The sequence below is a fragment of the Exophiala dermatitidis genome, assembly GCF_000230625.1.
Source record: "Exophiala dermatitidis NIH/UT8656 unplaced genomic scaffold supercont1.5, whole genome shotgun sequence".
Classification (NCBI taxonomy): Eukaryota; Fungi; Ascomycota; class Eurotiomycetes; order Chaetothyriales; family Herpotrichiellaceae; genus Exophiala; species Exophiala dermatitidis.
In genome coordinates, this window is record NW_008751650.1 from 1,704 (window position 1) to 29,558 (window position 27,855).

At 49.9% G+C, this 27,855-nt stretch overlaps 13 protein-coding genes across 13 annotated transcripts; 5 read left to right on the plus strand and 8 right to left on the minus strand.

The window, feature by feature from the left end:
- Window positions 1-487: 487 nt before the first annotated feature.
- HMPREF1120_05598 (uncharacterized protein) lies at window positions 488-901 on the minus strand (the record flags this gene model as incomplete). The annotated part of the gene is made up of 1 exon (XM_009159781.1): window positions 488-901. The coding sequence occupies one exon, from the start codon at window positions 899-901 to the stop codon at window positions 488-490; it is 414 nt and encodes a 137-aa protein (XP_009158029.1).
- Window positions 902-1,895: 994 nt separating this feature from the next.
- Window positions 1,896-3,446, plus strand: HMPREF1120_05599 (uncharacterized protein; the record flags this gene model as incomplete). The annotated part of the gene is made up of 1 exon (XM_009159782.1): window positions 1,896-3,446. The coding sequence occupies one exon, from the start codon at window positions 1,896-1,898 to the stop codon at window positions 3,444-3,446; it is 1,551 nt and encodes a 516-aa protein (XP_009158030.1).
- Window positions 3,447-3,741: 295 nt separating this feature from the next.
- On the plus strand, window positions 3,742-5,641 carry HMPREF1120_05600 (DNA repair protein RAD50; the record flags this gene model as incomplete). Its single annotated transcript, XM_009159783.1, has 3 exons — window positions 3,742-4,097; window positions 4,170-4,491; window positions 4,565-5,641. The coding sequence occupies 3 exons, from the start codon at window positions 3,742-3,744 to the stop codon at window positions 5,639-5,641; spliced, it is 1,755 nt and encodes a 584-aa protein (XP_009158031.1).
- Window positions 5,642-6,690: 1,049 nt separating this feature from the next.
- On the minus strand, window positions 6,691-8,324 carry HMPREF1120_05601 (hippurate hydrolase). Its single transcript, XM_009159784.1, has 2 exons — window positions 7,831-8,324; window positions 6,691-7,770 (listed from the first exon to the last, which is right to left on the minus strand). Exons 1-2 carry the CDS (start codon window positions 8,276-8,278, stop codon window positions 6,836-6,838), a joined length of 1,383 nt encoding a protein of 460 aa, XP_009158032.1. The 5' UTR covers window positions 8,279-8,324; the 3' UTR covers window positions 6,691-6,835.
- A 766-nt stretch (window positions 8,325-9,090) lies between these two features.
- HMPREF1120_05602 (uncharacterized protein) lies at window positions 9,091-12,594 on the plus strand (the record flags this gene model as incomplete). Its single annotated transcript, XM_009159785.1, has 7 exons — window positions 9,091-9,199; window positions 9,263-9,505; window positions 9,569-9,680; window positions 9,725-10,053; window positions 10,105-10,490; window positions 10,542-11,109; window positions 11,162-12,594. 7 exons carry the CDS (start codon window positions 9,091-9,093, stop codon window positions 12,592-12,594), a joined length of 3,180 nt encoding a protein of 1,059 aa, XP_009158033.1.
- A 36-nt stretch (window positions 12,595-12,630) lies between these two features.
- On the minus strand, window positions 12,631-14,407 carry HMPREF1120_05603 (uncharacterized protein). Its single transcript, XM_009159786.1, has one exon. The coding sequence runs from the start codon at window positions 14,151-14,153 to the stop codon at window positions 12,759-12,761; it is 1,395 nt and encodes a 464-aa protein (XP_009158034.1). The 5' UTR covers window positions 14,154-14,407; the 3' UTR covers window positions 12,631-12,758.
- A 762-nt stretch (window positions 14,408-15,169) lies between these two features.
- HMPREF1120_05604 (CBS domain-containing membrane protein) lies at window positions 15,170-16,258 on the plus strand (the record flags this gene model as incomplete). The annotated part of the gene is made up of 2 exons (XM_009159787.1): window positions 15,170-15,747; window positions 15,796-16,258. 2 exons carry the CDS (start codon window positions 15,170-15,172, stop codon window positions 16,256-16,258), a joined length of 1,041 nt encoding a protein of 346 aa, XP_009158035.1.
- A 197-nt stretch (window positions 16,259-16,455) lies between these two features.
- HMPREF1120_05605 (uncharacterized protein) lies at window positions 16,456-17,293 on the minus strand. Its single transcript, XM_009159788.1, has one exon. The coding sequence runs from the start codon at window positions 17,179-17,181 to the stop codon at window positions 16,816-16,818; it is 366 nt and encodes a 121-aa protein (XP_009158036.1). The 5' UTR covers window positions 17,182-17,293; the 3' UTR covers window positions 16,456-16,815.
- Window positions 17,294-17,672: 379 nt separating this feature from the next.
- Window positions 17,673-18,586, plus strand: HMPREF1120_05606 (inorganic diphosphatase; the record flags this gene model as incomplete). Its single annotated transcript, XM_009159789.1, has 4 exons — window positions 17,673-17,694; window positions 17,770-17,894; window positions 17,952-18,295; window positions 18,391-18,586. The coding sequence occupies 4 exons, from the start codon at window positions 17,673-17,675 to the stop codon at window positions 18,584-18,586; spliced, it is 687 nt and encodes a 228-aa protein (XP_009158037.1).
- Window positions 18,179-20,254, minus strand: HMPREF1120_05607 (enolase). Its single transcript, XM_009159790.1, has 2 exons — window positions 19,647-20,254; window positions 18,179-19,586 (listed from the first exon to the last, which is right to left on the minus strand). The coding sequence occupies exons 1-2, from the start codon at window positions 20,028-20,030 to the stop codon at window positions 18,633-18,635; spliced, it is 1,338 nt and encodes a 445-aa protein (XP_009158038.1). The 5' UTR covers window positions 20,031-20,254; the 3' UTR covers window positions 18,179-18,632.
- A 239-nt stretch (window positions 20,255-20,493) lies between these two features.
- Window positions 20,494-23,528, minus strand: HMPREF1120_05608 (transcriptional regulatory protein GAL4; the record flags this gene model as incomplete). The annotated part of the gene is made up of 6 exons (XM_009159791.1): window positions 20,494-20,552; window positions 20,690-20,887; window positions 21,065-21,524; window positions 21,578-22,284; window positions 22,485-23,163; window positions 23,244-23,528. 6 exons carry the CDS (start codon window positions 23,526-23,528, stop codon window positions 20,494-20,496), a joined length of 2,388 nt encoding a protein of 795 aa, XP_009158039.1.
- Window positions 23,529-23,879: 351 nt separating this feature from the next.
- On the minus strand, window positions 23,880-25,382 carry HMPREF1120_05609 (uncharacterized protein; the record flags this gene model as incomplete). Its single annotated transcript, XM_009159792.1, has 1 exon — window positions 23,880-25,382. One exon carries the CDS (start codon window positions 25,380-25,382, stop codon window positions 23,880-23,882), a length of 1,503 nt encoding a protein of 500 aa, XP_009158040.1.
- A 716-nt stretch (window positions 25,383-26,098) lies between these two features.
- HMPREF1120_05610 (uncharacterized protein) lies at window positions 26,099-27,812 on the minus strand (the record flags this gene model as incomplete). Its single annotated transcript, XM_009159793.1, has 3 exons — window positions 26,099-27,119; window positions 27,158-27,636; window positions 27,693-27,812. The coding sequence occupies 3 exons, from the start codon at window positions 27,810-27,812 to the stop codon at window positions 26,099-26,101; spliced, it is 1,620 nt and encodes a 539-aa protein (XP_009158041.1).
- Window positions 27,813-27,855: the final 43 nt, after the last annotated feature.

Consider the following 27,855-nt stretch of genomic DNA (forward strand, 5'->3'; position numbering starts at 1 on the left):
TTACGGGGTTGCGAATTATTATGGGATTGCGAATTATTACGGGGTTACGAATTATTACGGGGGGTTGCGAATTATTACGGGGTTGCGAATTATTACGAGGATGCGAATTATTACGCTAGATATAGACTATTCTATAATAGGATGGGAATTATTACGCTAGATATAGACTATTCTATAATAGGACGGGAATTATTACGCTAGATATAGACTATTCTATAATAGGACGGGAATTATTACGCTATACTAGACTATTCTATATTAGGGTAGGAATTATTACGGTCTTGGTAATAGTAGAGACTTATATAAGTATCCTCTATTAAAAGGTACTAGAATACGTATACTTCGGAGACTTTTCCTATACGTATATAATAAGATATGAAAAAAAGGAAAGTACTTTTGGAATCAGTAAGAGAAGGGCTTTCTAGTAGTACGATAAAATAAAAATTATTATATAGAAAAAGGTCTAAACCTAAGCGGTGAATGACTACTAGACGGTTGCGGGAGGAACTTTTGTTCGTCGATTTGACCAGGGAACTGCGTTTCCCATTACCCCCATCCGGTTACGTAGATGTTCCTTGATATATGCTACGACCTTTGGTGTCGCAATAGGCACTGCATTCGGAAAGTGCTTCATGAGGGTCGGTTCACCGAACCAGTGGTCGCCATGGCCGTGCGTGATATAGATCTTGACCAGTTTCTTCGTCGGTATTCGTTCCTTGATCCAGGCCACCAAGCTCTCTGTTTGGCTGGTAGTGATCGGCGTGTCGACCAAGACGGCCTCTTCAGATCCATGGATCAGCGTACAAGATATCGGTGACCACACTCCGCCCTGCTGTCCATTGGGTTTCGCCCAGGGAATGGGAGGCGCCACGTACAGATCTGCGCGCAGGGTAGTTGCCATTCTTATTGTTGGATCAACAGGAGTGTGTTAATTATTGGGTTTGACGAGAAGAGTTGCGTTCTGGTCAAGAATGTTTGTTGGTTGAATACGTTTGGAAAGGGATTTGCCCCACACAGCGACGGCTCGGCTGTAATGCTCTGGCAGTGAAGATGAGTAAACATCCTTACTCCGAGAGCCGACTCGGCCATTTGACTCGGTTAGATCTATAGGCTAAGCGGCCACCCGGGCACCGTATATTTCGTAAATGTCCTGTCATGTTCTCGTCGAGTTTTGGAAAGCTTGCAATGTGCAACTTCGCCATGGGATGAATAAACTATCATTAGTTCTACAACAGAGGGGAGCATAGGGCGGCATCACTCTCCCCTTCCCAACGGGTTAAGCCACGAGCAGATTACACTTATCTTGGCCTGCAGCTCGAAGTGAATGCGGTGAGCGACCAGGCTGACCATCAGCTGGTGTTTGTGGATACAATCATTCAAGATCGATAAGCCAGTAGCGAGGTGAAGAGACAGAGATAGATGTAGTGATGGGCCTATCGAGACAAGGAAGCACTTTATCTGATAGGAAGTGAATCGCCTTAGTCAGTTGATGATGAAGTCATTCAGCGATCCAGCAGCCTAGAGCCGCTATGCGCGAAACTGCTAACTATACTGTTTATAATATGAATTCTAAGACGAAGGAAAAGAGAGGTTACGCTCGGTTGCGTGGTTAGCAACCGAGGCTTACCAAGCCTTCGTCATAATCTCGTGCTGGTCACGTGTCGACATCACGTGGTGTAGTGGCGACACGTGATGGGAAGTTGGCATGTCAATCCGTGTCAGATCGGACCATTTCCCAACGACCTTTTGCAAAGAATCCTCCGAATCTACAAAAAGAACTGAAAGGGCATAAAGATGGCCAGTTGGAGACACAACATCGCTTAGATGGCTCCCTATTCGATACTTATATACACACCCATACCCATCAAAAAGATAGACTCGCAGCGGTAGCTCTAATGAATGAGAAACGATTGCCGCCGACTGGGGAGCCGAAGCCTCAACGAAGTGCGTGTGAGAGATGTCGGAGTCATAAATTGAAATGCATCCGCACACCGTCTAATGGGTATCATGATCGATGTGATAGATGCGCCAAAGCAGGTTTACGGTGTCAGACATTCCCATCTTTACCTCCGGGAAGACCCCGACTAAACACTGATCACGGCCGACCATCTTCACGGCGATCACATCAAAAACGGAAGGCTGCTCACGCCCACAATCTTCCTTATCTGGGATCGCAAGAGGAAGCTTCGAGCCATCTGCGGCGACAAGTAGGTGCTTCTAGTCATCCGGCATTCCAAACTGAAGCTTTCACTACGGACGAGGCGACCTCGCAAACATCCGCCAGATCAGATGTTCCAAGATATGCCACGGGCACTATCCAGTCTGCAACCATTTCAAGCTATGATGCGGCCGATCTTAATGATGATTACAACGTGGCCTTCGATGACTTTATGACCTTTCCTGGCCTCGACGGATGGTCTGACCTCGGCCAATTCACCCAGCTTCTCGGAGCCGATCTACCTATGACAGCGCAAGGTGACAAAAGATATCACTACCTTGAAAAGCTCACATATCTGAACGCCGAGCTCCTGAAATATACCGCCGATATCGACAACACAGTGGCTTCCAGTGCTCAATCGTCGCGCCAGATAGCGTCAGTCGGACAGATGCTGCGCTTCGTCCAAAGTTTTCTCGAGGTAGTAAAGTACTACTTGATAACCTTCCCGATCAAAAGCGCCCCACGCTTAGCAAAGCAGTCGAATCCGGATGTTGATGATACCTCCGAGCCTGAATTCGGGTCTAGGGAGGAAGAGCTAGGCATTCGCATAGACATTCCTGAAGCAGGTGGAAATAACGAGTCGTCCACACCTCAAGCAATGGACTCGAATGAGGGGCGCTCTGGCATAGACTACCCGACGGCTCTCGCATTAAGTACTGGTTATGTCTCGTTAGTCAGGTTGTATCGTGTTTGGCTACAAGCTATGGTGGCAAGGTTGGACAAAGCCGCATATCGGGTACGAGAGTATGCCGCTACGAAGCATTCGGCTGCAACTGGTGACGAGGATACCAGGGATCGTTCTGGGAACCATGTCGCCTATTCTCAGCTATTCAGCGATATCCCCAACGTGTTGCCCGATGTGTACCTGGACGGCTTTGACCTGGGCGACTACCGGTCTCTCCAGATCTCGGTCTTTATGCAAGTCAGTGTGGATATGCTCTGGCGTGTCGAGCGAGGAGTCGCAGCACTGGTTACGACTGATTCAACCGGATCCAACACTCCCAGCGGGACTCTGCCACTGCTTCAGGCGATGTTACAACAGGAGGCTAGAACTACCAACTCCAGACCTGCTCCGCCCCAGGAGAATAGGAGGGCTGTGCCTGAGGAGATCGGGTTACAGTCGCTTAAGGTGCTTATGCGCAGGATCCGAAAAAGTTTTCGGAGTAATGTTTGTCTGCAACTCGAAGAGGGCAGCCGATCCTCCGAACTTGGGAACATGACTTGGTGAAACCCAAGTGTGCAGGTTGTTTAGGCGTTCTAAGGGGGGCTACTTTTGAACTAAAAATTCTCTCCCGCATGATGAGAATGATATTTCCACCGAATCCATATTGCTCGGAGCTTATTTGCTCCGTCTCCTTCGACTAACAATGCCCCGAAGCTCCTCAAGGCTATTTATGTGAAGACGAGAGCCCGCAAGGGAGAAAGAAGCTCGGTTCTGACATCTCCAGTGTTCTGACATTGTCGAACCGGCAAGCACCCTCTCACAGCCTCTCCCCTACTTTTCGACGAGCCAGAAGCTCACAATGGGCTTCAACGATGTTGACACTGGCACTTCAGATGCTCCTGCTCCTGCTCCTGCTCCCACTGCAGCTCGGCTATCACAATCACACACGTCTTCAGAACTAGGTAACAAAGAGGAGGCAATGGCATCTACTAATGAAAATGTTGGCGTGGCATCAGGTCAGATTTCAGAAAACGGACAACACCCATCTTTCCAACCAGACGCTCGATTTTGGGCCATCATGGCTACACTCTGCGTTGTCGGTCTTCTTGCAGCCTTTGAGAATACCGTGGTGGCGATTGCTCTGCCCATCATATCCGAAGAACTCAGCCTGGGAGAAAACTACATCTGGGTCACCAACATCTTTTTCCTGACAAGGTGAGCGAGCGGCCTCACTGACATACTGAACACTTTAAGACGCATGCTGACATCAAAGCTTGTGTGATACAGTGCCGCCGTACAACCGCTGTTTGGTCAGCTGGCCAACATCTTTGGTCGTCGATGGCTGACCATGGCCATCGTGGCGGTTTTTGTTTTTGGGAGCGGTTTGTGCGGCGGAGCGACCAACAGAGCAACCATCATTGTAGGACGGGCGATCCAAGGCGTAGGCAGCGGCGGGATCAGTATGATTATCGATGTCATCGTCTCTGATTTGGTCCCGTTACGTGAGCGTGGCAACTACATTGCCATTGTGTTGTCCGTCTACTTTGTCGGCATGTGCATCGGACCTCTGGTGGGAGGGGTCATTGTCGACCGTACTACATGGAGATGGGTATGTAAACAGTCTGTTTGGGCTTTACTGGTCCATCTCTGTCGCGAGAAGCTGACCAAAACCGCGTTTTCAGGTCTTTTACCTCAATCTCCCCATTGGCGGGGTCGCCATGGTCATGATCTTTGTTTTCCTTCAAGTCAAGTACGACAAGGAGATGTCGTTGCTACAAAGACTAAAACGCATCGACTACGGCGGCAATTTGTTGCTGATTGGCTCCACCGTTTCGGTGCTGTACGCCCTGACGTACGGTGGCGCCAAGTACGAGTGGTCTCACTGGAGTATTGTCCTTACATTGGTTTCTGGTTTGTTGGGTTTGGTCTTGTTCATGGGCTACGAAACCACCTCGTGGGCCACGGAGCCCGTCGTCCCCCCGCGACTCTTTGCGACCCGGACCTCGGCCATTGTGTTTGCCGTAACCTTTCTCAACTCGGCCAACCTCTACTGGGTTTTGTTCTTTTTGCCCGTCTACTTCCAGGCTGTGTTGCTGGCTTCACCCACGAGGAGCGGCGTGTACCTGATTCCGGTTATAGTCATTGCCGTCCCCACGGCCGTCGTTGCCGTTCTCCTCTTGGCAAAATTCGGCAGGTATAAGCCTCTCCACTTGTTGGGCTTCGCCTTATCCACGCTCGGGTTGGGTCTGATGACGCTCCTCGACGAGCACAGCAGCACCGCCGAGTGGGTGGTGATTTCAATGGTTGCCGGCGGTGGGGGTGGTTTCGTGCTCAACACGCTGCTTCCCGCGGCACAGGCGGGCCTCCCAGAAAGCGACCAGGCCGCGACCACGGCAGCCTGGTCCTTCACCCGCTCCTTCGGGTCGATCTGGGGCGTGGCCATCCCCGCCGTCATCTTCAATAACCGCTTCAACGAATTGGCCTGGCGACTCACCGACCCGACACTACGAAATCAATTGGTGCACGGCAGGGCGTATCAATATGCCTCGAGTCATTTTGTCAAGTCTTTCAGTAGTCCCATCCGCGAAGCACTCATCAAGACGTACGCACTGGCGCTGAAACGGGTGTGGGAGGTTGCTATCGTCATTGCCGGAGTTGCCTTCCTCCTGACAATGTTCGAAAAGGAGATCAAGCTTCGAACAGAGCTGGAAACCGCGTACGGCATGGAAGAGCGCAAAAAACGGGAATCGCACGTTTGAATTTTGTTTCTACATTGTTTTTCTCGTTGGCTTCTCGTCGCGAAAAGTCTGGAAGTTTCCTTTCAAAGTCCAAACAATCTCAAAGCTTCGAAGACGGCTTCAACAAATCCGAAGCGCCACTCAGGGCTTGTACAGCGTGTTTCATCATTTACTTGACAATTTCAGCGGCGGTTTGATGGGGGATGTTTACCAGTGCTGATACTACACCCATCGGTCTGCTGTGAAAAATCTTCATGCAGGATCAGACCCGTTCTGGCAGTCGGCCAAGATGACTGTCAATTGAGCTGCGTACGCCGCCGGGGCGCCACTCGTGGTTGGTGCGCTGAACAGCGATGAAAATATGGGAATTGGATTTACATGGCAGGAGGGTGCGATTCCTGATGACATTGTTGGCAACATTATCAATGGGGCGAGAACGTATCTGAATCCTCAGTCCAACTTTGAAGGGTGGAAGAAGACGATGATAGCTTGTCCATTTCGGCCGGTGCTAGGTCTAGCTGCAAGAAGAGCCTCTAGACAAACGGCTGGCATTCCTCAGTCCGATCTTGCACAAATGCGAGGAAAGTGGCCCACTCAAATGGACCAACCTTGAAAAGAAGTCGCATCCCGCGGTTGAGCCCAACAGCATTGCGAGTAGCCTTTCGGAAGGAGCAGGCGTCCTTATTGCCAGCCTTCATAAGATAGTGGTCACTGAAAATTGCGGCCATATACGCCGATATAATCACTTCCTAGAAACCGAACATTGGCTACCTTATGGAGGTCATGACCTAATACGATAAGCCTAGAGAGGACCTACAGCATTGCACAATGGTAAAAGCATTCGGGCAGATCCTGGGAGACTAGATAGCTTATAAAGTTCCGAGCGCCCACATCTGTTCTGCCTTGCCAACATCTTTGAGTACCGTCTAGACACTCTAGGGGTTAGTGTCCAACCACGGAAGGCTCGATGCAGATATCAAGGTAGGTAGATTTATGCGTACAGGAAGAGCCATCCTCTATTTTCCCTAGGACTAACTATTATGACACCATGGCGGGTCCAGGCTATAAGTAGAAGCCTCAGGGACTAGTTATTATTACGGTAGTAGATACTATAGAGCAGGACATGAGGCGAGAGTGGAAGGTAACTAGCCGAGTATAAAATCTGATCCTAGTATGAAGTCAGAAATATATAATCCACTTTGTCAATAACAGCTATCATGATATATCCAGAAAAGTGAGCGCTGCAGCTGTCATTGCATCGCCTCCGGTTTGAAGTGTTGGATGGATTGCTGGAGCAAACTGCGCGCTATGATTGATAGGGACTTTATCCAGTTGACTTTTGGACAGCAAAGAATTCCAGAGCTCTCTATCTGTCCCGCCGAATAGCCAGAAACAATACGGCTTTCCAATTGAAGATGCAAGAATGCTAAAGTCTTCGCTAGCTAGACTGCTCTTGGGTGCGACAAAGAACTCAGGTCCAAAAAGATCCCTAAATGTCTGCTGCAACTTGCTCTCGGTGGCGTGGGCATTGTCGGTGACAGGGACGCTCATGTGATGTTCGATCGACGGTGGTTTCTCACAAAAGCCTGCGTCGCACTCGCTCTCGATAACCTTGCGAATATGCTCCAGAACAGTAGATCGAACCTCATCAGAAAGAGTGCGGACGTTGATAGTAAAAAAGGCATGATCGCAGATAACATTCTCAGCCTCGCCAGCATGGATTGCTCCAACTGTGATAACGGCAACTTCGTCAGGAGGAACCACGCGACTTACAATAGTCTGAAGGCGGACGACAATATGACTGGCAATAACAATCGGATCTATGCATCGATGCGGCATACTACCGTGCCCCCCTCGACCATAGATAGTGACCTTCATACTGTCGGACGAACTCATGATAGCACCGCTTTTGGAGGTAACCATTCCCGCTGGAATAGGAGCAACGTGCTGACCTAGCACAATATCCGGGATTGGGCAATTGTGTCGAGCACTGTCAAACAGGCCATCCTCGACCATTCCTCGAGCTCCATCTCCCGCCTCTTCAGCCGGTTGAAAGAGGAAGACGATAGTCCCGGTCCAAGACTTGCGCATCTTCAGGAGTGTCTCAGCTGCGATCAACAAACACACAACATGAACATCGTGTCCACAGGCTATGGACAATCATTAGCTGCCCGGCGTCCAGGTTAGGACTAGTGCTTGAGCTTCCTTACCGTGCATGACTGGAGTTTCCTTTCCGCTGCTGTCAATCTGTGTTCGAACACTCGCATATTCAAGGTTGGTCTTCTCAGCCACGGGAAGAGCATCGAAGTCTGCGCGCAGTAAAACAGTTGACCCTGGCCCATTTCGCAAGATTGCGACTAATCCGTGGCCTCCGATCCCTGTCCGAATTTCAAAATTGGCGCTCAATGCCTTCAATTGTCGAACGATCAATGATGCCGTTTCAGCTTCTTGATGAGACAACTCGGGGTGTTTGTGTATGTACTTATACAAGGTCTCATAGCCCGCCATATCTGGTCGCGCATCTTCAATGAGAGATTTCTGTGTAGGCATATTGTAGCTGAACTGATTTCTCAGGTTATCTGGGAGACGACGCCGAAATTGGTGACTAAGGAAAGATTGGCGACTTCCCAAGAATATTATTAGGTGTACTGATGGCATTAAATGGTCGACTTTGGGGAGAGCTTTCAACCTGTTACCCTTTTCAGCTGCCAAGCTGAATCAAGGAGGCAAGGAGGCTAGGGAACCATATCTTCTTCATTTGAGCTGGCTCGATCCGACAGCTTCCGGTCTGGGCAGGCCTTTTCTTAGCAATTCCTGGAGTGGCATCTCAGGCTATGTCCAACTAGCGGGTTAGTGGGCTCCACCAACCCCGGACTTCAAAATCCGGCGTATGATATGCAGATTTAAGCGAAGCTAGCGTTGCTTCCGAAAGCTGGCGCCGGGATAAAGAGTCCGTGGTCCATGCCCCTGCATGTGCTTCGCCAGCTACACAATTAGGTTTCCATGTCTGCAGTAGGTTTAATCACGTAAATGGCCTCGCTTACTACCAGTCTAGGCGCGTCTGAGCTTTAGGAAGGAAGCTTCAATAGTGGTGGACACGGTCATCTAGATGCACATGCCAAGATCATGGGCTCTCATGGGTCGAGTTCACCAGCCTGTCTCTGTTACCAGTGCACCGACATACAACCCAATAACGGGTACTGTTACTTCAAATTGCCCAAGCCTCATTCGATAATACAGAACACAAGATCCGCGGTATGCATCAAAAAGGTAAGTGCTGTGGCTGCCAGTTACATGGCTCAGTCGCTCTGGCGGCTTGTCACCTCCGGAAGGATCTGGAAACTGAGGATCTGGACCCTCGGCTCTACAATCAACCTCAAACATATAAAGCTTGGGTGATAAACATAGGCCGGACTTGTTAGCCAGCCTGTGCGAAGCCTGCAACTGGGACTTGCATAGACAGGGCAAAGATGGCGGACGGTATTCCATTTCCGAAGGGGCTGCCTTTCCTAGGCAACATTTTCGATATTGATGCAGAATTTCCTATGCAAAGCCTTATGAGCTTGGCCAACAGATATGGTAAGCCTGATATCACTTCTGTTGTGGTGCAACCACACTAGGGCTCATCGCCGTCTTTTACAGGAGAGATATTCAAGCTTAGATTGGGGGGAAATGAGCGGGTCTTCATTTGCCAGCATGGACTTTTCGACGAGCTTATGGACGAAAAGCGTTTCGAAAAGGCAGTTACAGGAGCTCTCGTCCATATTCGAGGAGCTGTTCATGATGGTCTATTCACTGCTCTGCCAGGAGAACACAATTGGGAGGTTGCGCATCGAGCATTGATGCCAGCATTTGGACCCTTGCCCATCCATGGAATGTTTGACGGTGCGTACCTATCAAGTTTTTGCTCATCACACAATGGACACAATTTTGAGACTCTAGACACAGAAATGTATGACATCGCCAGCCAGTTGGTTCTTAAATGGGAACGTTATGGCCCTAATCATGACATCCATGTCACCGATGACTTTACTCGCTTGACCCTGGATTCGATAGCTTTGTGAGTGAGCAGATGTGACTCAAATTGCCAACTGACAGATCTAGGTGTGCTATGGGGACTCGATTCAACTCGTTCTACACGGAAGAAATGCACCCTTTCGTCCATGCAATGGTTGGTATGTTGGTTGGGGCAGGCGAGCGTGCACGGCGGCCGCCCCTACCCTCGTACTTTTATCAAGCTGCAGATCGAAAATTCCAAGAAGATGTCAACTTGATGGTCAAAGTTGCCACGGACCTCGTCAAGCAGCGCCGCGAAAACCCTACGGAAAAGAAAGACCTACTAAATGCAATGCTGTACAACAAAGATCCAAAGACTGGCGAGCATCTGAGCGACGAAAGTATCGTGAACAACATGATCACATTCCTTATTGCTGGTAAGTTTCAGCCTTGGTTGGCTTGTGCATTCAAGCTGAAGGGATACAAAGGGCACGAAACTACTTCTGGGCTTCTCTCTTTCGTTTTCTACGAGCTCCTCAAAAACCCAGAGGCATATCAACGTGCTCAAAAGGAGGTCGACACTGTGGTTGGTGACGAGCCTGTCACGATTCAGCACCTCTCGAGATTAGAATATCTCAACGCAATCCTCCGAGAGACACTGCGCCTTCATCCACCAGCTCCGGCGTTTACGGTCAAAGCGAAACAAGATGAGGTCATTGGCGGCAAATACCATGTCACAAAGGACATGGCGCTTGTCTCATTTTTGATGGCAATCCATCAAGATCCAGCTGTTTATGGCGAGGATGCGCAGCAATTCCGACCGGAGAGGATGATGAATGAGCCTTTCAGCAAGCTCCCTCCGAACGCCTGGAAGGTATGTGTCTGCTCCCATGTGAGCAACTACCGGAACTAACTTCCAATGTAGCCATTCGGAAACGGCTCCCGTGCATGCATTGGTCGACCCTTTGCATGGCAGGAGGCGCTGCTAGCCTTGGCCATGCTTCTTCAAACCTTTGAGTTTAGCATGTCAGATCCAGCCTATCAGCTTATAATTCAGTCTACTTTGACCATCAAACCCAAAGGCTTTTATATGAGGGCGAAGGCTCGACATCCTGACGTTGAATCTCGCTTTCGTGGGCCATCATCATCTTCTACCATGCCCCCAACGACATCAACACAACAATCTGCACCATCATCAGGCCCCGAGCCGACCCTTCCAATTTTGTACATCTACTATGGCTCCAATACCGGGACATGTGAAGCCATGGCACACTCTTTGGCATCTTCAGCCTCCTCTCATGGCTTCCAGGCCAAGGTTGACATACTGGATAAGGCAACGGATGCTCTGCCCAAACAGGGCCCAATGGTGGTTATCACATCGAGTTACGAAGGAGAGCCACCAGACAATGCTGCCCATTTTGTCTCCTGGTTGAAGGGTTTACAAGGGACTGAAGCGAGTGGAGTCAAGTATGCTGTTTTTGGATGCGGAAATCGTAAGCATTTCCCTTGAGGATCGCGTGTGATTGGACGCTTACAATGTACCAGGAGACTGGCAACATACTTATCACAAGATTCCAAGGCTTGTCGATGCAACTCTGGCAGAGAGAGGTGCGGAGCGTTTAGTCCCCATAGGAGTTGCTGATGCCAATGATGCCAACATCTTCGACCGCTATGATATCTGGAAAGACGAAAAATTGTGGCCGGCTCTTGCGGAGACGTTCCACACCAAACAAGGAAATCAGGGCACGCCTCTAAAGACAGGGTTAGAAGTCCAGGTCTCCACGGATACAAGGGCAAGCTACCTACGGCAAAATCTCAAGCAAGCACTAGTGCGCTCAGGGACTCCTTTGACACCTCCTGGTGCACCCGAGAAGCGACACCTGGAGATTGAGCTTCCCTCTGGAATGACCTATCGGGCAGGCGACTATCTGGCCATTCTTCCATTCAACCCGGTTGCAAACGTACGGAGAGCCATGGCAAGGTTCTGTCTCCCCTGGGATGCTATTATCACCATCAGTCCAGGTGAACACACCACACTTCCTGTGGGCAAACCTATTCCATTGTTTCAAGTCTTCTCTGCATTGGTCGAGTTGTCACAACCCGCAACTTCGAAGCAATTGAGGCACGTGGCGGCAACAATCCGAGAACCAGACATAAGAGATAGCCTCGAAAAGCTTGCAGGAGAGGATTTCGATGCAGAGATCATCAAGAAGAATAGGTCCCTCCTCGACATCTTGGTCCAATATCCGACCGCACAGTTCTCGCTTGGTCAGTTCCTTCAAGAGCTGCCTCTCCTGCGAGTTCGACAGTACAGTATCTCCTCGTCTCCGCTCAATGATCCATCAAATTGTACGATTACCTATTCGGTTATTGATGCCCCAAGCAGAAGCGGAAAGCCGGAAGAGGGTCATTTCTTGGGAGTCTGTACTAATTACCTACGTTCGCGGCAGCCTGGAGACTGGATCCATGTTGCAGTGCGACCTAGTCACCAGGGCTTCCATCTTCCCTTGGCCGATGACTTCCCAATCTTGATGATATGTGCCGGGACCGGACTTGCACCTTTCCGAGCGTTTGTTCAGGAGCGAGCGATTAAGATCGGCTCCGGAGGAAAGTTGGGGCCAGCGTTGCTGTTTTATGGCTGCGGCTCCCCGGACCGTGACGATCTTTACAAGGATGAGTTTGCAGAATGGCAAGCACAAGGGGCAGTCGAAGTCCGACATGCTTATTCTCGATCGCCGGAGCAGAGCCTCGGCTGTCGTCATGTACAGGACAGGATCTGGCACGACCGGAGTGATGTGAAAGAGCTCTTTCTGCAGAAGGCCCGGATTTACATGTGCGGCTCCAGTGCCTTGGGGACGGAGATCAATAAGGTGTTCAGCAAGATCTACATGGATGTTCAAGGAGTCTCTCAAGACGAAGCAGATGCATGGGTTGCCCACTTGAAAGGCGTCAGGTATTGGGCAGACGTATTTGCTTAGCCTGTGTGCTCCAAATATGAGAGACTCAGTTCAAGACAATGAAGACTTGAGAATATTACATTGTTCCAAGTTGGTATTGCGTATGGCGCCCCTATCACCGCCTCCCCTGCTGTTCATGACGACCGCTAGAAGAATGATACCTATAATTCATTTTGGAATAGGGACTATGGGCTGTATGTAGGTGGTGGGGTCTCAGGAGCCAAGTCGTCATTGCCATCATAGTCTTCAACAATAGCTTGAAAGGAATCCCCCCCATAACTCCGTGTTCCGCTGGTATACAACTGATAGTCTTGCCACTGAATCCCGGCTAGGTGGCAACCTTGTTCATCATCTTCCTCCAAGCCTTCACTCAGGCGCATCTCAAGCTGTCTTCCAGACTCTGGTACAACTCGAATAGGGACGTCCCGCAGAGCAAACCTGTGCTTCTTCCATTGGTGCTTTATGCAAAAGAATACATCAAGGCTGTGGGATCGAGCAATATTGTAAGTTGAGAAATCAGCAGCCAGCAGTTCAGCCGGAACAGACAGGTCTGTCGTATCGCATAGGTTGACAGTTGAGGCCAGAGTATTTGTCTCCTTCTGAGATGCTGATGACTTCACTGATATAGGCACTTTGCAACACCCTTTCCGAGTAAAAATGCGTTTGACTGACGAGTCCGTGTGCGATCCTGCTCGCACTTGCATGCGCTGCACCAGTGAGATCTTGAAGGAACTCACCGCGAGGTCTCCATATTCTCCCACTCTAGACGGCCCCAACTCTTGGGTCGATGTAGTACGGTCCATTGTACAGGAGACCGGGACGGATAGTGCTTGCTGTGCTTTGATTTCGAGCTTCTTCGGCAACAAGACTGAAAAGCAAAGTTTTGCCTCGGATCGACGGTGTCCACCATCTCTGGGAAAAATCGAAAGCAGGCGGCGAACCGGCCCGCGTGAAGCGTCTGCAAGGTCGCAGAGCATTGTATAGCGCTGAATGGTGTATGGCCAGTCATTCCCAGGATCTCTGCAGGAACCCATATCGAGGCTCTGAACAGTTATCGACCGAGTTGCTTGCATTTTCTCGCACTTGCTCTTTGAGCCATTGGTAGCGGGAGACCGATGCAGGATTGCTGCTTCAAGGCCATATTGTACAGTACAAACAAATTTGCCAGTCCTTCTCATACTCGGGGGCAGAGGATGGGCAACTAGTGCCATATCACCTTTCCATGGTTCCTGTGGATAGAATGAGTCTCTCGATCCTGGCGGCACGGCTCGAGGAGCTGCAAACAGTGGAATTCGAAAAGCGAAGGGCCAGTCGTAGGTCCCCTTACGTTGTACACATTCACCACTGTGTAGATTCAAATGCCGACTGAAGAGGTAACTCTGAGAAGTATAATCTGTTCTGGATCCCACCAGATCACCATAGTATTGGTTTAGAAAGACTTTGGCAAGGCCTTTGAAGTTGACAGTCAGGGATTCAACGACCCAGTCTTCGTAAGCTGTGAACCTGATAACGCCCGGAACCAGAGATCCAGGTGTGAATGGTTGTTCTTCATCATAAGAGACGTTGATTGAAAGGGCCATAGAAGAATCAATGTGATCCAACAGCTTCGACTGCGGGTAATGTAGAGTATACTTCTGCTGCAGAGCGTATATCAAGGTCAGGGGCAGACATCGGGCTGAGGCTGAAATGGTTCATATCTTACACTGTGATATCAAAGAATCAGTCAGGGCCTCTGTTGAGGTAGGGTGGTTTTGAGCAAGTCTACCCCTCGTGCCTACATTACTTCCCAAAGGCTCAAAAAGCACCTGGCCGATGGCTGACGGTGGAAATAGCATCACTTACTGCGCTCTGTCTACTAGTTCTGTGCTGGCATAACAGCACCGGAGTTCCAGCCTGCTTCTTCCGCCCGGCTCCACCGGAGGATGTCGGTCTGGTTGCCTTGGATGCAGTCTTGGAATACTGTTCAATAGGGAGTAGGAGGTTACGTTTATGACATCGCTAGAAAGACGGTCAATCTCCTAGGTGCTATCCATAGAATGGCTCCTTTCCGAAGTCCAGGGAGACCCGAAGTATGAATCCTCCTGTTAGTACTCTCTCGTCCAGAGTGTAATGCAGCAGCCTGTACCGGTTGCCGGCTCTTCCGGCCAGGCCGCCTAGTCACAGTTTCCACTACCTTACCACCTAAAGCCTGCTTGAAAAGAAACACACATGACAAGCTGAGAAAGTACTAATCGGCACTTCGAAAGCTAACATCCTTTACAAAAGTGATATCACCAACGTGCAGGGTTTTATATTGAAAAAACGTGAACAATTGAGATCATTTCATGGGTTACCGCTCCTTGACCGTTCCATCCGGACGACCCGGGTGGACTATTATGTTCCCAAGTAGAAAGCACTGGCATTCTAGTAACTCTATTCAACTATATGCCCAAATATGATGCAAACTTAGTGGGCTTCTTTGACAATACTTTTGAGTATATAGGTATAAAATCTTGGTTCCTTGACTATAGAGACGGAAGGCTTAACATGAGTAGCGTACAGCTCATACACAATATACTAGGAGCCGGTGCGAGCTCCAATCCAAGCTAAAAACATAATGCAGCTATCAAATGGAGACGAAAAAAGACAACCCATCCAGAGAAGAGCATACGGTATTCTTCGATGGTTCAAGGTTCACAGAGACTACCGAGCCAGTCTGCCACCTATTATATCCAGATTCACCGGCTACCGAGCACCAGAGGCTGAGCCTCCATATGAGCCTTTGCCGTTTCCCCCTTTCACCTGGTTAACGAAAATCCCCCTTCGACTCGAAGTATGGATTCTTGGCTGGATCGGCGCTTTCGGTGGCATCCTCCTCATCGAAGCAATCATGTCGACCAGTACAGCTTTCCGCGACGTTTATCACACACCCACTATCATTACGTCTTTTGGTGCGTCGGCAGTTCTTCTCTTTGGAGTAATCGAGTCCCCAGTGGCGCAACCGCGCAATTTTGTCCTTGGTCATTTCATCTCGGCCCTTGTTGGGACCGCCATCACTCGGTTATGGGTGTTGAATGGAAGCTACCAGGGGTGGCTTGACAATACTGAGTTTCACCCATCGACCTTCATCAATGGAGGACTTTCGATGGCTACCTCCCTACTTGCTATGCTCATCACGGGCACCGCTCACCCTCCGTAAGTCGCTTCTTGCACGAAATCTTGACAATACTAAATCTTGGACAGCGCTGGTGCCACTGGTCTCAATGCTGCGGTCCAAACGCAAGTGGTGACATTATCATGGAGATATTTACCCACCATTCTGGCCTCGTCACTTATCATGCTTGGGTGGGCTTTGATTATCAACAACCTTGGACGACGTCGATATCCACTCTACTGGTGGGCCCCTGGGGCAACATTTGTCTGCATTGAGGAGAACCCGGAGCTACAAAAGGCAGAAGAAGGTGAGGTTGAACGCGAGGAGATGGAAGAGGGTGAGCTGGAGCGAGAGAGTACGGCTGCCAGCGAAAGACTGTCTGAGGATAGTAGGGAGGCTGGTGAAAGATCACGTCGACTGTCTTCAAGAGTGCTGGACCCTGAAAGAATCCAGACCGGGCCATCATCTTTGCAAAGTGCTATTGATTCTTTTCCAGGGGAGTTTTCGAACCGGCGGCTGAGTTCGAGTCGAGAGCGCTGTCAATCAGACTAGATATTACTCGCAGGAGAAAGGCTTGAGTGGAGTAGCCTACACGATTTATAAGAGTATTTGCACAAGTCAGAATAAGGTAAATAGGTTATTGACTTCAAGGACTGTTCCAAGCACAGAAGTATCAGGAGCGTAGATACATTAACCCATAAGGTGAACACAAATTAACAGCAGCGGTGGTAAGATCGATAGTTGCAAACCGGGATAACACAAGTGAATTTATCTACATAAGAGGACTGGTTGTGCTCAAATATTTTGGCATCCCGAATCTATCGAAGGTATGTATCGCCTATCTTCTACCGACGGCTGGCAAAGCTAGTTGAACCTGCCATCACCATTGACCCTAATCATCAACCACATCTGACAGCCAAAAGCGAGCGAGGTTGTCAAGACGCTTTGTATAAAGCAGCAGCACTCTTTCAAAATACTCATGACCATCTTATTTTGTACTCTCTGGAGTGGTCTTTTGACAGCAGCCACAGCATATAACAATCGGGACGAATAGAGTGTTCTTTGTCACTCCCCCATTCCCTCACTATACGCTTCGCGAGGCTAAAACATCAGGTAGCTTCCTTAGAGCTTGTGGCATGTTCTCGGTCAGTGGAGAGCCGCCTCAGCTCATGCGACTGCCTTCTCATCTCTTGCGTAAGCTCCCTGGCAAGCTCGAGGTTTTCTTCCAAAGTGTGGTGGCGGACGAGAATATCCTCGTTTTCTTCATCGTCACCATCGACATCCTCGCCACGGGAATTGCGTCGAAGATTTTCTTCCAGAGTGTGATGACGATAGAGACCGGAGTCGTGGCGATTCTCGATCGGAGGGGGCGCTGACACCTCACTTAAATTCCCAAGGGGGTCGGATTGACGCCGCTGTTTGGATGTGTGAGGGCGGCGATGCCGTCTAAATAGAGCACAGAGTCTTTCCCACATAGTTAAATTTGCTTTTCGTAAGTACTAACGCCTGGAATCTGCGGGAAAAACCGTCTGAAGCTGATCTTTGCCTTCCTTTATCACGATGAGTGGCACTTAGGTTGGTTTATTTTCCCAGGCACCGAGACGCCAGGAAACCTTGACACATTATTATGCACACCACACTACGGCTCCGTGCGGGCCGGATGGCTCGCTGACAAAGATAAGTCCACTGCGCTTAGATATCAGCGCCCATAACACCATATGCTTCTACATCCTCTGCTGATTGTTCGTTCCTTGCCCTGCTTCTCGTCACCAATTTGGACAGTTTTGGTCGGCATGAGTATGCCACAATCAGAAACTTATACTCGCAAGGTGGTTGGCACTGTCGGCTCCTTGGAGTATCGCTTGTATCTGGAGAGAAATGGATCACCTATTTCAATCTGGCATGACATCCCATTGTACTGTGATGATGATAAAAAGATTTTGAATATGGTTGTAGAGATCCCACGATGGTCAAACGCGAAGTTAGAGGTACGTGGCATTGAATAGTGTGGCTGGCAAGATGTCAGCGCTTGCACTTATCGACTATTCGCCGACATTCATGAGGGAAGATTTCCAGAAACGAAGCCTTCAACCCGATAAAGCAGGATGTCAAGAACTACAGCCCCCGATTCGTAGCGAATCTCTTCCCTTATAAAGGCTACATCTGGAACTATGGTGCTTTCCCAGGAGTAAGTTTATGATTGTCCAGTCTCTGTGTTACTCGGCCGAATCACTAATGCCTCCAGACATGGGAAGACCCCTCTTATGTGCACCCAGACACGAGGCACCCTGGTGACAATGATCCTCTGGATGCCTTGGAGATTGGTGAACGGGTTGCGTATACTGGTCAGATAAAACAAGTCAAGGTTCTTGGAGTGATGGCTCTCCTTGACGGCGGTGCAACAGACTGGAAAATTATAGTTATCGATATCAATGACCCATGCGCGAGCCAAATGAGCGACATCAGTGACGTACAACAGCATTTTCCAGGGCTTTTGGAGGCAACACGAGACTGGTTCAAGCTCTACAAAGTTCCCGACGGGAAAGAACCAAACAAAATCGCCTTGAACGAAGAGTTTGGAGATAAGCAGTGAGTCTTACTATGCACACGATATGGGGTCTTCATACCACCTCCTTCTCTTGTACCCGAAATCAGTCATGCTTCTTTCACTGACATAACAGTAGTTATGCAATGTCAATAGTCGAAGAATGTCGACATGCATGGGAAAAACTGATTGATGGCCAGGCGTCTGCAGGTGCCATAAGTGTTGTCAGGGGAAAGAAAAGTAATAGATTCTTGAATTTCAACAACTCTGCAGATGAAAATGGGCTTCAATCGACGGGACAGGACTTGGACAAGTGGTTCTTCCTCAAGAGATAGCTTATGGGTGCATGAAAGCTACACAGCCTGAGACAATTGATCCATATCAGTGCCGACCACCGGAATAGGCATATCGGAACGACTCTCCGGCGTAAGAGTAGTCTACTTTCTTTGCCGCCAGTTCCTCCTCGATATCCATAAGCCGGTTGTACTTAGCCACTCTCTCGCCACGGCAGGGTGCACCAGCCTTTAGATGGCCACAGCCAATCCCGACGGAAAGGTCAGCGATGAAGTCGTCCGTTGTTTCTCCAGAGCGGTGGGACACAAAAACTGACCAACCAAGTTCGTACGCCCGGGCTGCCGCGGCAATAGCTTCGCTCACTGTTCCAATTTGGTTTACCTTCAAGAGTAGAGAGTCACATGCGTCAGCTTCCGCGGCCTTCTCTATGCGTTTGATGTTAGTCGCCAGGAGATCATCGCCGACCAACTCCACATTATGGTCTTTAGAAACAGCATGAAAAGCCTTCCATGATTCCCAGTCGTCTTGCGCAAAAGGATCTTCCAACAAGACGATTGGGTACTTCTCGACCAGCTCCCGGTACAAATCCGACAATTCTGTACTGGTGAGTTTTCTGGGCTTGTCGGACTTGAAACCCAAGTCGTAGCATTTATCGCCAAAGAATTCCGATGAGGCCGGATCAATACCTATTTTTATCTTTCTCTCATGTCCTGCGGCTTTGATGGAGGCCATTATGAGATCCAACGCTTCAGAAGGTTGAGTTATGGGCGGCGCGAAACCCCCTTCGTCGCCAATGCCCGTGGCTACTTTGCCAAACTTCTCGATAATCATTGATTTCAACGCCTGATACACCTCGCTCGCCCATTGGATGCCCTGAGTGATAGAGGCAGCACCTGTCGGTGCGATCATAAACTCTTGAAATGCCATTGTATTCCCTGAGTGGACACCGCCATTGAGCACATTGAAGAAAGGGACCGGCATGATGTACTGCTGGGTAGAAGGTCGAACCTCGCTGGCCAGAAAGTCATACAGCGGAATTTTCTAGGCAACGACTCGTTAGTACCAGTTCATGCTAAGGTACTTGAAACCTTGTTGACTTACCTTCGCAGCTGCACATGCCCTGGCACAAGCCATGCTGACACCCAGAATAGCATTCGCACCCAGTTTACTCTTGTCTGGGGAGCCATCTAGGTTGATCAGAAAGGTATCAATCTCTTTCAAGCCAGCTTCTAGGTCATATTTCCTGCCCAGAAGCGCGGGACCGATGATCTCTTGCACGTTCTTTACGGCTTGCTGGACTCCAGCTCCGCCGTACGCATCACTCCCATCGCGCAGCTCGATCGCTTCATAATCCCCTTTGGATGCGCCCGAAGGTACGATTGCGCGGAATCTCCCGTTGCTGGCTTCAACTTCGACTTGTACCGTGGGCTTGCCGCGAGAGTCAAGGCGCTGAGACGCTTTCACAGCTGTTAAGAACGTCGGCATCTTTGATAAAATGAACAGAAGTGTCAGTGCCAGAAATGCAGATTCCCAACCTTCTTTAGTGGTCTCGTTTATATCTAAGAGCCTCGGAACTTCGGATGCCTATTATTATCTCACTCATTGCACATGAGCAATCTTTATCCTCTTGTTGAGTGGGAAGGACTAGACCAGCATTTCAAGCGGCAATCACGGTGCGGCCGGGATGGTGGTCTGACTTTGGCATTCCCCACCGACTTACTCAGGGGACAATTGGATCTTAGGAAGGGGCCGTGACATGGGATCGACAGGCTTTTGGGCCCCTTATCCCGGACAGTGGCCGGAAGACACTACCATCAGCCTATAGCAAGCGGTAATCTGCTCCAAATTGTTCCTATTCGAACTATTTGTATCATGTAGCAAATCCATGTGTAGCCAAAAGCCCAAAACACGCTTTCTGCTCTTTATCCGTGATTATGCTAGCTAGGTTTTATGTGGCCGAATGATGCAGGAAGGGATTATACACTGCATTCACGAATTGTGCCGACCCTGCCATGGCATGATGTGCGTTAGCTTGGATTACTTGCGGAAGGTGAGCTACGTATAGAAGGAAAGAAAAATAACCGAGAGACAGTGATCTCACTCCAACTGAAACACCTTTGTTGCTGTTATGGAGGGTCACTTACACATTACCGGCTCTGAGACCTCATAAGGCATTGTCTGAAACATAAGGTTGAAAGACTCTTGGCTTGGGTCAACAGAGTCAAACTGTGACGGCATCGTAGCATGGAAGAGATCACTGGATGGTAGTATATCTGTTATAGTGTCGGCTCCATTCTCGGCTGCAGGGGTGGCCCCAACTCCAAGACAGTTCATTGTCCTCCCTAAGATGAGCAAGGGAAGGTGTGTCAGAGCAAGATTCTGGAGCAAAACCAAGAGTAAACGGGAGGGTAGCCACAGGATTGAATTCAGAGATATGGATGGCTCGCTGCCTCGAGAAAAAGGCCACGGCAGAGAGCGGGAGCACAGTTGCTTGCTGTGGGATGGATGTTTAGACTTACCTTGGGACAGCGTTCTTGTTTTCTTGAGCCTTTTCATCATGTCGCTCGCCAGCCTTGCTGCATTTGAATTAGAGCTAAGGGCTTGACAGACCTTGAGGCAAACTTCGGCATCTTCATCCACAGCAGCCCAGTCTATGTCTTTGAAGGCTTCCTTGTCCAAATCCAGATCCACGCAAATGCTTGCAACAAGAAGGATTGAACTGGCACAAATAAGACATGATATCATCTGCCACCAAGGAAAGCCATAAACCAGACTCTTCTTGTCGTCCAGGTTATGGAGTAGCTTCGCAGTGTGTTGTGCAGCAACAACACACTTTCTTTTCGACATTGAGATGCGACCGCATTCTGCTCGATAAAACGCCATAGGGTCGGGACATGATCCAAATATTTTGGCGGGTGATAATAGGGGCCGGTGAATCAGCGCTTGCAGGTTGTAGAATTTTACTGCAAGCATATTTCGCTGGAATTAATGTTAGCGGAAAGAAACTTCGACTTGCATATGGGGCGACACACCTGTCTTTTATAAATGATGGACTTTTCAAAAGTATGAGACAGGTCGAACCTCAGGTGTCGCGGCAAGTTGAACCGCCATTGTGACAAGTCGACGTCTAGACGATCGATGTGTGACAAGATCAAAGCGGCATCCCCTGCTCTTCTTGGTCCGTAAAGACTCCCGAAGACTCTGCCAATTATTTCTGAAAACTTTATCATTGCAATAAAGTAGTCCCCTACCCAATCTGTCCCTTGAACATCATGCTGACCTCTTTGATTCGACAAGTCGACGTCCGACTGTCGAGACGGTAGTTTAACATCAAAATCTTCCTCGCTGATGGCGGGTGGACGTCCCAATTGCAATGCCAGGAGGCGATCCAGCACATATATGGAATACCAAACTCGACGACACATTTCTGGTGGCGCCAGAGCATTTTCGCCACCCGCGCGATGATCTTCTTCAACGTGGAGACCGATGCTTTGGGCAATTCTGACGGCCAGGCCCAGCGTTGTCCAACATCGATCGGTCTGGCAAGTGGCCAGAAGATAAAAGCATTGAGCAAGCAGAGCGCAAATATGGTCCACTGTATGCTTAGAGCTGTAGTTCTGTGCAATAGCGACCGCGCGATCGAAATGACGGTGATGCTGATAAGACATCTGAGGATTGGAAGCTTCACTTTCGGCCTCGGCAATCCTCACATAACAGGAACCGATGGCGAAAATGGTTACTAAGAAGAAATCAGTGTAGTTCAATCGAGGGCCATCCAGAGGTTCAAAGAAATTGCATATTTGAGGGATTTGAGATACTGCCAGATTGTTTCAGTGGGCAGCCGGGACGCGTAATTTATTCAGGAAGGCCGTAGGATAAGTGTCATCGGGAAAATACTTTTCTGAGAGTCTCAGTATTTCATCTCAGACATGCACTTACGCAACAAAGATAGCCATGGGCCGCGGAAACCCTCCAGTGAATCCGATTGCCAAAATGATTCGTATGTTCGCCTGAAATCCGGTTCAGAGATGAAGGGATAGGCGATGTGAATTGTAGAGAAGTATATATCGACAAAACTGTCCGCACTCCCCTTGGGCGGTAGCGACCCTTGGTTCTGGTCCAAGAGTTGCTGATGAGCACCTTCTTGTTCATAACTATCAACTCGCGCCTCTGAATCGTCCTCTTGCTGGCCTGACTGGGTTTGCTGGGAACAGGCCGATTGCATGGCATGGAAGAAGCGAATGTCACTCGCCTCGCCCAGGTACCGACCAAAGGTCGCTGGGTGGCGATCATTGGCAACAGCCTGCCCCGGCGACGGTTCGACACTTGCAGCATCATTTCCAAGATGCTTTGTAAAATAGTCTGGAAGTTGAATTGATGCAAGCCGCAAGTCGACAGTTTTGCAATCATCCTGAGAGAGGTTTTTGCGGAGGTCCTTCAGCAAGCTGTCGTAAACGGCAATAGCGTCTCTTAATTTTTGGCCCTCAGTCTCCAGAGAGAGCCAATTCAGATTCGCACCATTGCCGTCGGAGGCACACTTTCGAATGCTACCCTCACTCCAGCGACACGAATAACCATAGCCCGCGCAGCGTCCGCACGTCGGTTGGTTTCCATCGCACTTTCAGGGCAAAACATATCAGCTCCACCCTACATTTAGATTGACAAACAGCGTTCTCCAGGATGAGGCATATTGCTTACCTTAGCTTTCAGACTGCGGCAACTGTCGCAAGCATGTGCAACACGGCGTCGCTTCAGAGACGGAACTGTAGCCATGGGCTGGATACTACCCTGGCCGGAAGAATGGATGCGGCGGAATCCTTCACATATATGATTATGCCCCGCTCGCGGGGTTGTTTGTCGGCTGTGCCGTCCGTGCCGTCCGATCCGGCCGGAGATGCAATATCTTAATCTCTCACCAAAAGCACTCGTGAGGTAAGGCAAATCACCAGACAGACGTGGCTGGGGCGGGATGACTGAAACCATTCATTCCTGGCACCGGTGCCTGGTGGCAGGTTATGCGTGAGCATTAAATCTCCACGGTGAAATCGTTCCCGGTTGAGAGAGCTTTTTCTGCGTGCGGGAAGCCCAAATTAGCTGTCATGTGTGACTGTCCCACTGCGATGGTACGGACGTCTAGGTCTGGGCTTGTACCTTGCAAGGCTGTTTCGCCTGCGGAGATCTTGGTCGTTCACTTTACACCGTGAGAGACATGCTCTGGGTCATGGTTAGATGGGAATCTCCTTGGCCCCTGATAAGAATATCTGCAATAACCTGTGACAGCGTCTGTGGCACGCTTCAAGTGCTTCGATAGTTCCCCTATCCATCTGTCTGTTCCTATGTTTGACAGATAACGGTCTGAAGCCCTTCTGTCCACAGTAGACTACCAATGATGAGTACCAAAAGGCCTAGTCCTGCGACCAGAGTCAAAGTCCCATAAAGGTACGCATGTATTCTCTCCAACGTCTGCAGTTCTCCAACCCAAGTGCTGACGGTGGTGGCACAGCCGCAGTACCCTTCAATGATCCCCTCCAGAATTTGGCAAGACAATAACCCTCTCGTCCCGGAATGTTGCAGGTCATAGCTCATACCCAAGATAGCGGTGCCAAAGATATTCGCGGTAAATGTCCCAGCAGGGAATACCCAAAACCGGCCGTTCAAGTGTCTTGAAACGTAGAAGCGAAAAAGACAGCCGACTGGTGCGAAGATTAGGGAAAACAATACTCGACCTCTCCAATCGTCTCGAGGGGGCCATGTCGCAAGAAACACAGCAGCTAACCAGCAACACGGCCCGAGGAAAACCATCAGGGGATCGAGAACAGTTCGAATCCACCGAAACGGGAGGATCGGCATGATTTTCTCTGTGGCAAGAGCGGCATGCGCGCCCACTTTCAGCGCCCCAATAGATCCTGCAACATGGATTATGAGGACGGCGGCCACAGCCTCGAAATCGTAGCCGCGGTGTCTGGAGTGTCCCTGCGGGAGTTTTGGTTCAACTAGCTCGTCACTCAATGCCAAGAAGGCGTCGCGCATGAAGGTCGAAAAGGATGTGAATGATCCACAAAATCCGGTCGCAAGTCCAATGTAAAGCGGTATGGTTGCCTTGGCCTTGCGATGTCTTTTGATAGCCTCAGCTGCAAGGTGGGTGTCATGTGGATTGTCTTGCAAGTGTTTGAATGACCATTCCTCTGTATACTTGCCCCATTCTTCCCTGAAAAGACGACGGTCTTCAACCAAAAAGCCAAAGATAAAGGAGCCAGCAACGTTTGCCCATAGCACGGCCGTAAGAACAGGGGCTCTGGGGTACTGAGTTATTGCTTCCAAACCAAGTCGAGCTAAGGTACCCAGGATAGAAAAGAAAATCAGGTGGGCGACGATAAAAATTTCGGTGGTGGATGGCAGGAAAAACATCCTTTGCTGCAGGGGCATCTCTTTCTCCTGACTTCCATCAGCACCTTCTGTGACATGCTGGACGTCGCTGATGCTACTCCTGCTGTGGGAACTCTGAGATTGGGGACTCCTGCTGCAACGGCGCTGTGAGGGTACTGTAGCATACGCAGGGATCGATGTGCGTTCAGAATTTGTTCTATTCTGCGACTCCTGTAGCTGTGTCCTTGTAATCCGTGCTTGATGCTCCTCGTTCTCCAGACTAATACTTTTGCGGTGAGTAGGCTCTGACTCCACAGGAGGTGGCATAGCCAATTCTGACAGTTCTGCGTTCTCATCGTACAGCTCATCTGTGCACGTTGGTACATCATCGCAACAGCTGGATTGAATCCGATGTCCCATGGCACCCTTTTCAAGGTCTGAAGTTGCTTCATGTTCTCGCAGAGGGGACATACTTGCTCGATTAAGGCAGTCTGGATAAGAACTTAAGGAATGGCCATAGTGCAGGAACACGGGTACAAAGAAAGGACAAAGGTTTTTCAGAGCAGCTGTCTCAGCTTGACTTGATGGCCATGGCACGGAGACCGCCCCAGATCCGAGCTTCTTTGATAAGATGACGGGCAACTAAGACGGCCTTGGTCCAGCTTTCCTCTTCGCCCGAGGTGTGTGGCCCGGCTCGAACTCTTGTCTTTTGTCATCCGCAGCAGGAATGAAAATGTGGTCTCGTATCGAGCAAGCACACGACAGTCCATGCGCGCAGTTTTCTTCACAAGGTACAGTACAGATCTCACTCTGATCGGACCCTCCGATCCTTTGCTGCCGCAACGATTCTGGGAGGCTGATCCACACCCCGGCCCGGGCGGCAGCAACGGCAAGACCGCTCTTTTCTGGCTTGTAGATTTGCAGTAATTCTGGGGTTTGCTCGCACCGGGCAGCTCGGAAGATTCCGTACTATGACGAAGCTAATAAATGGGCGTGCGAACGGGAGCACCTTCCTGGAGCTGATTCCAGTTACTCGCCTGCTAAAACCAGGTACCTAAGGTACACGAGATGACCTGCAGTTCAGAACACTGCATCTTAAATTGCCAGCCTAAGTGCCCACAAATAAACTCATCAAGCTCGACTTGGCGTATGCGAACATTTGGTTTCGAGACGTACCAACTTCCTCCTTATCGGCAATTTGAGCCGCACCCGTTGGGCACTCCTAACCGACAAAAGCAGGAAGAGGCAATAAAGATATCGGCCTCCGCAGCGGCCAAAGTGAGCATTTGCTTTATAATCACTGCCTCAGCATGACGACCAAGACGAATCAAACATTCGTGGTAGCCATGTAGCGCCCATACATTCTTTGGATGTTGATGGGCCCTTGTCAGGTTTTCCACCAGCCCGAGGTCTTCCGCATAAGCCAGTGCGGGCTGTTCCACCATGCCTTGCTCCAGAGACAAGGCCCCGTAGGCGTGTCTTGCAAGTACCATCCAACCCCAAGGTTCTGTATACATCAGCGCGTCCTCATGAACAATGGCTTGCCGCAGAGACTCAAAAGCCACCTCGTAGTTCTGCCGCCTGTATTCGATTTCGCCATCCAGCATAGCGTTTGCCACTTTGAGAACATCGACAATGCGGTTGGGAAAGTCGAGCCGGCTCTCGGGAACACGCAACGCTGCTTTCCGGAAGAGTTCGCGCTGGAGATCCGCATTCTTGAGGTCATTCGTCGAGGCATACGCGATCCCTTTTCCGTAGTACATCATCACGGTTGTGACACAGTAAAGATCCTTGTCCTCGGGAATCTGCAGCTGCTTCAACTCCTCCCAAAAGCCAAACCTGACGAGGACATGCACACGCACTGCGAGGAGGAATTCGAGCCAGTCCGCCATAGGAGGAGACTCGAGCCGCAGCATCTCTTCTGTGATGGTTGCCTCCATGCGATCCACTGATTCCAAGGCCACCTTGGACTGACCGGCAAGCATGGCTGCATATATCAGCGAATGATAATCGTGAAGCCGATAGAAGCTGTAAAAGTTGACGCCACCATACCGATGGAAGTATTTGTCGTCAGCAACAGTAGCCTCATAGTTGGACGTCATCGACCGCCGGTATTCTCCCACGAGTACATCGATATGGGTGGCCATATGAGCCATATGACCAGCATCCGGGACGAGTTCGCGGATAATGTCGCAAGCTGTTGAGCAACTTCGGGTGTGTTCGACCTCTCCATAAGGTGAATGTACAGATGGGGAACCCCCGGGTGGCCTTTGACATCAGGTTGTGCCAGCCCATGCTCGAGGACAGCTCTGACCTCAAAAACTGGCGAGGATGGTATTGCCTTGCCTGTATGGATATCAAACATTTGCCTCGGCTTCCAGTTCATAAGCGCATCGCCAAAGAGCGCAATCACGTCCAAATCCTTCTCGCCGAACCGCTGGTAGACGTCCCTCATTTCATCGGCGTATGACTTGTTTGGCGGCGTGAAATCCTCGAGGACAGTTGTCATAGAGTAGCGTTTCTGGAGCGCTTTTATCAAAGCCTTCTCAACCGGAGTGGCCGACTGTGACTTCTCCAGGGCTAGCTTGGCGACATCGTGACACTTCGGGACTGTTCTTTCCAAATCTTTCTTGTCAAACATAGCCCAAGACTTATTATAATTGGGTCCTGCTGCATATGCAAACCCCCAATACGCCATTGCACAGTCAGGGTCGTGAGCAAGCGCCTGCGCCAAACAATAGCAGGCTTCCTCATGATTGAAGGCGTAAGTCCAGGTCAAACCACGGTCAAACCACGGTCAAACCACACCTGCGCCTCTGGGCTATTTGTGCTGATCGTCCTGTGGTAGGTGCCGACATCAAAGTATGGATCTTTGAAGGATCGCTTCGGGGGAATGTCCATTGTGAACGGCATAGTTATCTTTGCGATGAGCGAAGCACTTCCA